At 49.8% G+C, this 11,776-nt stretch overlaps 1 protein-coding gene across 1 annotated transcript; it reads right to left on the bottom strand.

The window, feature by feature from the left end:
- Nucleotides 1–2,697: 2,697 nt before the first annotated feature.
- On the bottom strand, nt 2,698–8,712 carry LOC144180119 (uncharacterized). The gene is made up of 4 exons (XM_077708513.1): nt 8,584–8,712; nt 3,489–3,746; nt 3,232–3,423; nt 2,698–2,820 (listed from the first exon to the last, which is right to left on the bottom strand). The coding sequence occupies exons 1-4, from the start codon at nt 8,710–8,712 to the stop codon at nt 2,698–2,700; spliced, it is 702 nt and encodes a 233-aa protein (XP_077564639.1).
- Between the last annotated feature and the right edge of the window lie 3,064 nt (nt 8,713–11,776).

The raw sequence follows: 11,776 nt of genomic DNA, 5'->3' as shown, positions 1-11,776 counted from the left end.
CAAATGCAGGAGTCGCCAAGCTCTTCTCTGATTCTTGCTAATGACTGTTCATACAAAGGCCGGAGGTAGTTCTTCCTCAAAGTAGACTCACACGGCACGTTGTTATTGCAGTATTTCTGTAGAAATTGTTTCAGCACGGGATTTTCAATTTTGGTCCAACGGATGTTTGCGGCCACCAGGGCCTCGCACAAATCAACGTTGAAAGCGTTCGTCCTGTCGTCCTTGAAGGCTGTTGTCAAAAAAGACTGTTTGGATATTAAGGGCTTGTCCCGCTTAAGGTTTGCCAGGTGACCTGCCGTTTTCTCATGCTGAGCCAGGTGGTACTTCTTCTTCTCGCAAGGAATCTGCGCGAATGCGTTAGGATCTCTTAAATACTAAGCGTATATTCAACAGCACAGCGCAGATAAACATGCTAGCATACTAAGCGTCTTGACATGCTCACAGAAGACAAATAAATGCGATAAGCATCAATAAACATTCTAACCTCCGCAGAGTAGAGCTCGAACACCCCTGCTGCGTCCTATTTGATGGTATAACTGCACTTGAGCGCCGCGCTGCTACGCGTGCCATACCACCAAAACGTACTTGAAAAACAAGACGGTGAGATTCCATTGACGTTCTGTTCGACTGACTCGGCGCGCGCCATCACTACCATAAATTTCACGGTGGCACGGCGGGGGAGTAAGATACCAGATTCAATTGCGTGTTAACTTAGCGTGGCGTACTTCGGTAATTCTAGCTAGCGTCTGCATGTAAATAACCGAGTAGCTACGAGGTGGACTTCGATTTAACGGATGTCCAGTGCATATCTTAAAAACACGCTCCGTTCATCACCGCTAGTTTTGAAACATCATCCTTCAGTACCAACAGATCAATTGCTCGTTTGTTTAAGAAATTTCTGGATTTTCACTTCACGCAGCACACAGAGACGGTACATAAAAATGTGAATCTCCTTCTCAAGGTATCTGAAATATTTCATTTCAATAATCTCAATGGTATTGAAAGTTTAGAACTTATAAACAACGCTAGCAATCAAAATAACCAACGTTTGAAAAAATGCAGGCACTGAAAGGAACGCTTTGCCGTATTCAAAATACACAGGTGCCTCATTTCTTTTCTCAGAAGAAGGGGCAGTATAAACAAAAAGGAATAACAGCGAATCGTGGCCATGACGCCCAGGCGCCAACCAAGGCGGCGCAATGGACAACTTTGCATAGTTTCGAGTTTGACCACGGCCCCTGGATCAAGCGCACTTGATCGAGGGGCCGTGGTTTCGAATAACACATGAAACACTCACGCCACGTAAAAACTCGTCGGCTCACCATTTTTCCGCACGGATGGCCGAACACGGTCTCTCCGTCTATTCTGTAGCATGGTGAGTTAAGTGTCCACTGTCGGATCAACGCACTTCTGGGCGTCTTCCGTTTCGGCATGGCTGAAAAGGGCAGCGGAGAAAGCCAGACCGTGCACGTTAAAAGACCGGACCAGAAGTGAAGGGTGCCTCCTATTGGTCGGGTCCAATCGCCTAATGGCAATTTCTCCCCTGGTGGTGAACCTTTCAACTAGTAAATTACAAACAAGATAAGGGCGTGTACGTCACAGTTATTTTAGATGCAACGCATCTCTTACTCGGGGCTATGTTACTCCTGCGTCTGTCCGGCGGCGGCGTCCGTCTCTCCTCCACTCTCCTCCTCTCCTTTCTCCGATAGCGAACGCTCTCGCCTAACAGCGGCGGCGGCGGCGTCGGCACAGGTACGTCTCTCCTCCACTCTCCTCCTCTCCTCTCTCCGATAGAGAACGCGGTCTCAGTCGACGGTCGTCCGTGCTCCGTTTGCACTCTCTCGCAGTACTCGACGATTGCTTGATGCGACGGTTCCTTTAGAGAATCAACCCAACGGAAACACCAATGGAACCACCCAGATGCGTTGCATCACACCAGGGTTCCCGCGAGGAGAGGTGGGCGTAATTTTTCCCCATCACTTTCTTTGCCCCTGACGGTATCATAGTTCTCCTGGGGAGTAGAGTTGTGCGTCCACCGCCAAGGCCTGCGGGAAAGCCACCCGTAAAGCATGCAGAAGCCGCCGCTCCGGTTGCACCGGTGCAAAAGAAGGGGGGGGGGTTAAAAAGACGACCAGGTTGAAACCCATAGAATTCAGAACAGTAAATATTTCCAGGTAGAATGAATAAAGGTATCAAATTGCACTGGAACGCGAAGCTTGATGCTACAAGTGCTGATTTAGGCGCCAATTTGAGAAACAAGGCATTTATAGGCATTTATCGGAGTTTATGCACCAACACCCAAAATAGGCATTTATAGGCACTATAAAACCACTATAAAAGCCATCCTTGACCTCCAATTCGTGCTCATATATCGAAATGGGGCGATAGGAACGCAAGGAAAAAAATAGGCATTTGCCTAAAATCCGGTCTCTAGTGATTACGCACTGGCTGGAGAGACCACATGCTCGGCAGACCAGGGTGGACCAGGCCTGAAGTTCCTGGCGAAGACCGAAGCCCCAGACTTCGGAAAAGACCTAGGGCGACCACCTCGGTCAGCAGCCAGCTTCTGCTTCAGCTGCTTCAGGAGCGCTGTGGACCGGAGGTCTGGATGCAACACGTCCAGCGGTGTATTCGCCATCTGGCCCAACAGGAGCTCGCAGGGAGCACGGCCCGTGGCGCCGTGGGATGTGGCCCCTACTAGAACAGGACCCGGGCGACCTGCGCCCAGAAATCCCCAGCCTTGCTCTTCTTCAGCTTGACCTTCACAGTTTGCACCACCCGCTCGGTAGCACCATTTGATGCAGGGTGGTACGGCGGAACCTACATTCGGTGGATTCCGTTCTTCGTCAGCCAGGCCAGATACTCCTCGCTGGCGAAGGCGGGTTCATTTTCGGACACGATGACAACACGATGACGCTGGTGAAGGCGAGTTCATTTTCGGACACGATGAATCCCTGGGCTACGAAGACTTGCCGCAGCGCCGCAATGCTTCCTCCTGCCGATGGAGTGGTGATTGTTGGACCTCCACCCGCTAGGAGAAGGCATTCACCACAACCAGGAAGTAGTTGCCCTTGAAAGGGCCCCCAAAATCCACGTGTAGGCGGGACCAGGGTCTCATCGGAAACGACCAGGGGGGATCTCCACATGACGCGAGGTTCGCTGGTTCTCCTGGCAGACTTGGCAGCTCTGTACTATGCGAGCAATGTCTTGGTACAGGCCAGGTTACCAAACGTGGGACCGGGCCACCTTCCTGGTCTTCTCCATGCCTGGATGACCCGCGTGCAGCAACTGCAGGATCCTGGACCACAGGCTCTGTGGAATCACCACCCAGGAACCCCACAGCACGCAGTCCTGCTGCAGGTTCAGCTCCGCCGCCTTGTGGCTGTACGTCCGCTCTGCCAACTCCTCCACTCGGGGCACCACCTAAACCACCTGTGACAGGACTGGGTCCAGGCTGGCGCCTGCGACACTGCCGATTTGGCCAGTACCTCCGGGTAAGAGTGCTCCAGCATGAACACTTCGGCAGGCTCAGGAATTGCAGCAGGCACCTCCGGCAGGGGCAGCCGGCGCAGGGCATCAGCAGGTGCCAGGTCCTTTCCGGGACGGTAGACCATCCTGTATCTGTAGGCCGCAAGCCTCACGGTCCAGCGCACCACTCGGGGTGATGCCTGCGCTGGAACCGCCTTGTCCGGCCCCAGCAGTCCCAGCAGCGGCTTGTGGTCCGTGACCACCTCGAACTTCCGGCCCTACAGGTACTGGTGAAAGCGCTCGACCCCGAACATGAGGCCACGGCCTTCCTTGTCTAGCTGGCTCTGCGTATTCTCTGCAACATGAAGCCGACGGGACGCAAACGAAACAAGGCGTTCCTGGCAATTCTTCTCCCGGTGGGCCAGGACGGTTCCCACCCCATACGGCGACGCATCTACGCTCAGGACGACAGGCTCCAGCACCAGAGCCTTGCACCAGCACCAGCACCAGAGCCTTGGTGATGAGCTCCTTGCTGTCCTGGAAGGCCAAGTCCTGCTCCTTCTTCCAGGCCCACTGCTGTCCATCTCGAAGCAGAAGGTGGAGCGGCTGTCCGTTGGTGGAGCGGCTGTCCGAAGGTGGTCCGTTGCTAGCAATTTTACATAGGTAAAAGTCCTAGCACCAGACCTATCGCAGACGAAGCTCAAGATTTTCCAATGACCAATAATGGTTTCAATATTAGCACAGTAACGCCGGGAGATATAATAAATGTCGTAAACCAGCTATCGGAGAATAAAGCTGTCGGTTATGACGCAATACAAGCGAAAGTAGTGAAGCAAAACATTGACATTCTGTCTGTTCCCCTTCATCATATAATTAATCATGCAATTAACTCCGGTTCTTATCCAAATGTACTTAAAATTTCACAAGTTGTTCCAGTTTATAAGACTGGAGATCCGAACAATCCAAATAGTTACAGACCAATATCTGTGTTAAGCGTAATTAATACCATTTTCGAGAAATTTATATATACAGCTTAAGAAATACCTCCAGGAAAATAACATAATTTGCCCGAAGCAGCATGGGTTTGTTCCCAACAGGACTACGTCCTCGGCCGTTGTAACACTTGCTCAAGTTATAAACAGCGCTCTTCACAAAAATCAGTTGGCAATAGGAGTGTTTTTGGAAATTAAGAAAGCTTTTGACTCGGTTAATCATTCAATTCTAATAAATAAACTGAAAAATTATGGTATAATTGGCAACTCCCTTAAATTCTTTGCGAGCTATCTTTCATCTAGAAAACAGAAAGTGGTAATCGATAATCACCATTCTTCATACAGTGACTTAACATGTGGTGTTCCGGAAGGATCAGTTTTAGGTCCTATTTTATTTTCCTTGTATGTAAATGATCTCCCGCTCGCAATACAGAACTCCACAATACTAATGTATGCGGATGACACCGCAATTATATTTTGTGGTGATGCTCTATCTGAAATGCAAGATACCAAACTAACTGAAATGCACAGTATCTACTCATGGTTTTTGAAAAGTAAGTTAGCCATAAATACTGACAAGACTAAATCTGTCATCTTTCACTCGAGGAGAAAAGTAATTTATAATAGTTCTTTTAGTGTGTATACAGGGTGATCAAAGTGAAGTCGACAGGTTTTTTATAAATTAGCCGCTGAGGTGTACGAGAAGAACACCTCTGCTGTAAGGTTACGTACCCAGGGGGACACAGATTGAGGTGGTAAATATTGATGTCGGTGGCTTAATTAACTAAAATTGCATAATTAACTTTTTAGTGACTGCAGAAAACCAACATGTTTATATTGAAAAGTTGGGCGCAATCGTGTTTCTACACAGTTTCATTTGGCAGAATTTTTCTAGCGCATCTCTAATTCGAGATATCGAATTGCGAAATTTAATTGCCGTTTGCGTGATTACGCATGCAAGGCGGTGGCAGCCGGCGCAAAGCTCCTCCCTTTCGCGACGTACCTGCTGCGTACGAAGTTTAGTTTGACAACGGGGTGGAGGCATAGGCAAAAGCGATAAGGGGCACACTTATTGCTTTTATCGTCTTGGCTTTTGAAGTCAAAGAACAGCAGTGTGGTGTGACATGCGCAGTGACCTTTACCGGGTTACAGCTGGGAGCGGAAGATAATTTTACGGCACATTTTCAGTGCGGTTTGAAACCGCTGTGGGAAATTATCTTGTCAGAGTGTTAGCTTCTTGACCGTGGCCTGATGCTTTATTAGCGCTGCCCGTCGAACGACAATCAAGAAAAGCGTTGAGACCCGCTATGTTGCAATGGCTGCTTCCACCGGCACAAGGTATTCAACAGAAACAAAAGTTGACGTGGTACTTGCAATGGCCAAGACGGATGGAAACGCCCTGTTAGCGGCGCGGCTGTACGGGGCTCGGTACCCACACCGTCCACTTCCGTCTAGGTCAACGTTTATAACCACGTTCCGGCGATTTTGCACAACAGGCTCTGTCCACCGTCAGCGTCAGAAGAGTGACACCGTCATCAATGAAGATTTCGCAATTGATGTTCTCGCGTGTGTAACGTCTATGCCAGAAATCAGCATCCGACAGATTGCCAACGAGTCAGGACGCAGCTTCGGAACAGTCGCAAGAGTGCTCAAAAAGCATGGGTTGCATCCGTACCATGTTTGCCTTCACCAGGACCTAAGTGAGGCAGACTTCGAAAGGCGGCTGGACTTCTGCAATTGGGGCCTCATCAAAATTGAAGAAGAGAGTGACTTCCTACAAAGAGTAATGTGGACAGACGAGGCTCGCTTTTGCCGGAATGGCACCGTAAATGTTCACAACGCCCATTATTGGTCACAACAGAACCCACACTGGCTGCGACAACACAAGCACCAAGTTCGCTGGAGTGTGAATGTGTGGTGTGGCATACTAGGAGACAGGATTATTGGACCCTACTTTTTTGAGGGCAACCTCGACAGCAAAAAGTACACCCAAGAAATTCTTAGTATTGTCGTCGACAACTTTGCCTGCGATCTTTCCTTAAGTGACTTGCGAAAGGTATGGTTCCAGCATGACGGAGCTCCACCGCATTTCTCCACCTCTGCAAAAAGATGGTTGGACCGCCATTTTTCAGGACAGTGGATTGGGCGCGGAGGAGCGATGTTTTGGCCACCAAGATCCCCTGACCTTTCTCCGCTCGACTTTTTTCTTTGGGGCTACGTGAAACATCAAGTGTTCGCAACGGAGCCAATTGACATCAACGATATGAAGAACAGGATAACATCTGCCTGTGCGAGCATCCGACCAGAAGTACTGCGCAGAGTTACCCAGTCAGTGCGAGAGCGGTTTAAGTTTTGCATTGCTGTCGAAGGGAAGCACTTCGAACATTATTTAAAGCACTGATACATTAATAGGTTTCCATAAAGACCCGGCAGTGGTGGGTGAGAACAACGACTTTTAAATAGTGCTACACCAATATTAGCTGGCCACTTCGATGACGCGAATGGTTGATCGACAAAAAACTACGACGTAATTTTGTCTCGGGCTGTCAGCTGGACTCATTAGCGCTGGAACAACTACTGTAAATAGCTCATGTAAATAGTTTATTGCTCATCCGCCTCTTCATTCTTGTCCCAATGCCACAGCAAAGAATTCATTAGCGTAGGCAATACCTTTGTTGATTTCAATAAAGATTTCAATGTTGAGAATTGAACACTGAATTTATTTTGCCTATCCCAAGTTAGCGATGTGACCGCTCATCTAGATACCATCACGCATGCGCAAAGCCTCCTCCTTCTCCCCCACACCGCCTTCAGCGCTGGATCCCTTATCTCGGTATTGCAGTTGCTACCATCAAGACATGCCGATCGGTTCCGTGTTTTGATAGCGGTTCGAAGAACTGCAGCTTGCGATTACGCAAGCGGTGTCAGTTATCACATTTGCCTATGCCTCCACCCCGTCGTCAAACTAAACTTCGTACGCAGCAGGTACGTCACGAAAGGGAGGAGCTTTGCGCCGGCTGCCACCGCCTTGCATGCGTAATCACGCAAACAGCAATTAAATTTCGCAATTCGATATCTCGAATTACAGATGCGCTACAAAAATTCTGCCAAATGAAACTGTGTAGAAACACCATTGCGCCCAACTTTTCAATATAAACATGTCTGTTTACTGCAGTCACAAAAAGTTAATTATGCAATTTTAGTTAATTAAGCCACCGACATCAATATTTATCACGTCATTCTGTGTCCCCCTGGGCGCGTAGCCTTACAGCAGAGGTGGTCTTCACGTACAACTAAGCATCTAATTTAAAAAAAAACCTGTCGACTTAACTTTGATCACCCTGTATAAACGACAAACCAATTCAGCATGTAACCTCCTTCAAATATCTGGGTGTTGTCTTTGATTCACACCTACAATGGAAAGAACAAATCCAAAAGGTGTGTAAAAAACTTGCGTTTAGTTGTTTCACGTTAACCAAAGCGCGGTCTGTCTTCCTATGTAGTATGTTACGATCTTTATACTTCACTTTAATTCAGTGCCACATTATTTATTGTACGGAAGCCTGGGGGCTTACCTATGAAACATATTTTACGCCGTTATATCGATTACAACGACGAGCACTAAGAATAATATCCTTTTCTGCATTCAACCATCCTGTCAATACAATTTTAAAGAAATTTCGTGTACTTTCTTTTTCAAATATTCAGGAATACAAAATATATCTTTGAGAAAACACAATTATAAACCATAACTTTCCTATAACCTTAGCACGTTTTTCTATCCCTGTTCGGAGCACTAGGCAAGCATCCAACGCCAACTTCAGTTGCCAATGTGTCATAACGTTTATGGCGAAAGGCTTATTGAATTCTACGATGCCAAAGTGTGCAACGATGTACCTATTCAAGTGAAAACTGCGAGGAACTTCAAATTGTCTTGCAAGATGTTCTACTTGGATAAACAGAATGTGGTTTAATGATGCGATTGTAATTATAGTGGATGTTTATACTGCTTTGTGTTTCATTCTATTCTTTGCCTATTTTGTTCATTTTCTTTATTTTCGAACCTTGGTAGATACCTGCGACTCATTTGTATGTATATTTTTGTATTGGACCGGAAACTAGCCTCCTGGGCCAGGAGGCAGGCGACACGGCACCCGCCATGCCGTGTCGCCATCTTGTTCACCTCCACTGCCGTCGACGGCGAGCAGGCCGCACGTGCCCTCTCACCCACGTCCTTTGCCGCAGCATCCATTGCTTGCGCTGCCTTGACGGTGTCGACCAGCGAGGGGTCGGGAAGCTCCAGGAGTCGCGTGTGCATGGCGGGGTCGTTAATGCCGCAGACGAAACGGTCCTGGAGAAGCGAGTCAAGCTGGTCCGCGTAGGCGCAGCCGCTCGCTAACCCTCGCAGCGCTGCGATGAACTGCCCGGGCAGCTCCGCTTGTTGAAGCGGAAGCGCTCCATTAACGTGGACGGGGCCTGGCTGAATTGCGAGCGTAGCGTTGCGAGTAGCTCACCCAGGTACATGTCATGCGGCGTGGCCGGCTTGACGAGGTAGAGCAGGAGATCGAAGACGCGGGTCCCGCAGCTGGCCAGGAAAATGTCCCGCTGTTTTACCTCGTGTGTGTCGTTTGCCCTGAAAAACACATGAATTGTTCCTTGTAGACAGGCCAGGCGGACCCTTCCCCCTCGAACGGTTCAAGCCTCCCGTACAGCGGCATGGCGTTATGGCGGCCGGCGTGCGGGGGTGGTGTGTCGGAACTCCCGGTGGCTTCGGCTGGTCCGTGGGCTTCTTCCCTCGTCGCCAGTGTCACGATTCGGCCCGCATTCGTGAACGTGGGAGGGTTGCGGTACCCTCCAGCCGAGTGACGACCCGCAGCGTGCTGGTGGTGACGGTGACGCACCGCGAGAGGGTATCCTCGTCGGTGTTTATTCGCCAGCCACACACAATGTTGCCCACCGAGCCTGGTGGGGCCACCGAACTTAGCGGTAACGAAGATTAGGGTCGGGGGGCGCCACACACTTGTCACAGATGCGAACTAGTGCGCTTGCTCGAAAGCACTCAGGCCAGGCTACAGAGCGGTCTTATTGAACGCTACAAGGACAGCCGGTACCTAGACGAGCACGAGAGAGGCCTCTAAGAAAAAGCGGGGAATACGCCGCAAACTGCTTGTTTCTGTCGTCGCCGTTCGGCAAGCGTTTATTTCGAACCCTGATTGGACAATTTCAAGAAATGTTGACCACCAGGCGGGGCATATGGCCGTGTCACAAATACGTTACCATGATCCGCCATGCTTGGTAGGCAAACTCACGCGGTGGGCTGCAAGGCTTCGGTCGCCAGGCCGCGTAAACAAAATCATAAACAAAGATCGTCTGCTACAAAGCATGGGCCCAGAAACCCCCTGGGCTGTCTCGAAAAGCATCCACGTTATCTGACGTTGTCGCAACACGACTCGGGCATTTCATTTCCACTTGAATTGGACACTTGCGAATTGGTTCAGGTTCATCGTCACAGACTCGGATGCAAAGAGCACTCCAGCGGCTCACGCCGACCGGAACGGAGGCACGATTGCAATAACGCGTTGCCTAGGCGGCAGCTTGCTTACCGAGGGCTGCAGCTGTGAACAATCGCGCTGTAGAATATAGCCGAATGTTGATATCATGCATGCTTTTACGCATAAAAGATTCCTATTTCTGACGCAGCATGCGCAATCAAAGTACCAACCCAAACAATACAGCTTCTTAAAGGCACACTTCCGAAGAAACTGGTGCAGAGACGCGGAGACTGCGCAGTTTCTCTTTGAAAAGCCTATTTTATTTAACGCGCACGGGTACCCTTCCATCCCTACCCGTGAGAGCTGGGAGGCTGCCCTGCTACGCTGCTCGACCTTGGAGGGCCAAAGAGCCCTCGTGGCCAGGGCGCGCGCCACCGCGGAAGCCACAGGGGTCCCGGATTAGGGACTCCCCCTGGAATTTGTAAAGGGTCGGCCCTTAAGGCCGCCCGTATCTTTCACTTGTACATAGTTTTAATAAATGTTTTTCACCACCACTAGAAGTACTGCACGCTGCTAAAGTTCTGCTTTTGTGTATTGAACATTACAGTTCTATTGCGAACGCCTATTTGTTGTTTCTAAGGTAATTGGAAAACTTTTATAAAAACTGCATTTTTTTTTGCCATTTCCGTGCCGCCTTTTCGTGGCCACTGCGGCGACAGCCAACATCGCAGACCATGACATATTCGCACCGCGCGCTCGGCCGCCCGATGTCTGCTAGGGACAAATAACGGATCGCAGACGATCATTCCTGTCCATCTTCGTTTGACGTGAAGAAGAAAACAAGCCGCGCTACCCGGGAAAAACAATCTCACGCAGACGTTCAAGTGGAAAACGGTTGTTGACTGCGGTAGTGGCTTCCACATCAAAGTAGGTAGATTTTGCGGCTACCGGCGGCTGTTTTAGGTGCGGAGTACCTTAGGACCGCACAATGTCCATCCGCGTCCCCGCCCATAGCATTTACAATCGCAAAAAATCACACAGTGACCGGTAGGACTAGAGTGTGTGTCTGGTAGACCAGACTGAGTTGATTGATTATGGTGTTTAACGCGCCGACGGAACACAGGCGATGAGGCGCGCCCTAGTGGAGGCCTCCGGATTAATTGTGACCACCTGGGGCTCTTTAACGTGCGCCGAAATCTCGAACACACGGGCGTTTTCGCTTTTCGCTTCCATCAGAAAAGCGGCCGCCGCGGCCGGCAATCGAACCCGCGACCTCGTGCTCAGCAGCGCAACGCCTTAGCCACTGATCCACCGCGGCGGGTCCAGACAGAGTTATTGTCAGTCGTCGTACCCATTGGGCTACGACCGTGAGTTAGTACCCAAGAGTAAAAACGCTTACTCCATCGCCTGTAACGGTGCGGAGTACCTTAGGACCACTCACTGTCCGTCGGCGTCCAACCATGAGCACACCAACATCAAGCGAAAATCAAGCGAACTTGAGCGGTGAGTTGCAGTTTCATTTAGGGAATAATCAAGGTGCAAGTCACGGCTCAAATTGACTTACGGTCGGGGTGCAAATAGGATGTCACTCGGGGCGCAACTTGGATGTCCATTCGAGTCCCTGTACTCCGCACCCTCGCCATCATCCACGGAGTGGAGCTGCTGCCATTTTTCCTGACCCTTTCACCCTCTCTACAAACGGCGTTTTCAACGGCATCGATCTCCGCGGAACAGGCATTTATTTGTTATGAAGCAGAGGTCAAGCGGCCACCGCTAGGCATTGTTTGCTTCTATTATGGCTTCTGCACTCGGTTTTCACGGTAT

This window comes from Haemaphysalis longicornis, unplaced genomic scaffold (assembly GCF_048455015.1).
Source record: "Haemaphysalis longicornis isolate Haplotype H1 unplaced genomic scaffold, Haemaphysalis longicornis Haplotype H1 scaffold_4, whole genome shotgun sequence".
In the NCBI taxonomy this organism is placed as follows: domain Eukaryota; kingdom Metazoa; phylum Arthropoda; class Arachnida; order Ixodida; family Ixodidae; genus Haemaphysalis; species Haemaphysalis longicornis.
Note: the sequence above shows the minus strand (reverse complement) of the source record. Positions and strands in the feature narration are given on the sequence as shown.

Excerpts from the sequence above, each read along its gene's own strand:
- LOC144180119 (XM_077708513.1), bottom strand. The coding sequence starts at position 8,712 with ATGGATGCTGCGGCAAAGGACGTGGGTGAGAGGGCACGTGCGGCCTGC. Across the intron at positions 3,424-3,488 it reads TGGAGCACTCTTACCCGGAG|GTGGTGCCCCGAGTGGAGGA; the intron begins GTACTGGCCAAA and ends CAGGTGGTTTAG. Across the intron at positions 2,821-3,231 it reads GGAAGGTGGCCCGGTCCCAC|GTTCCGCCGTACCACCCTGC; the intron begins GTTTGGTAACCT and ends CACCGAATGTAG.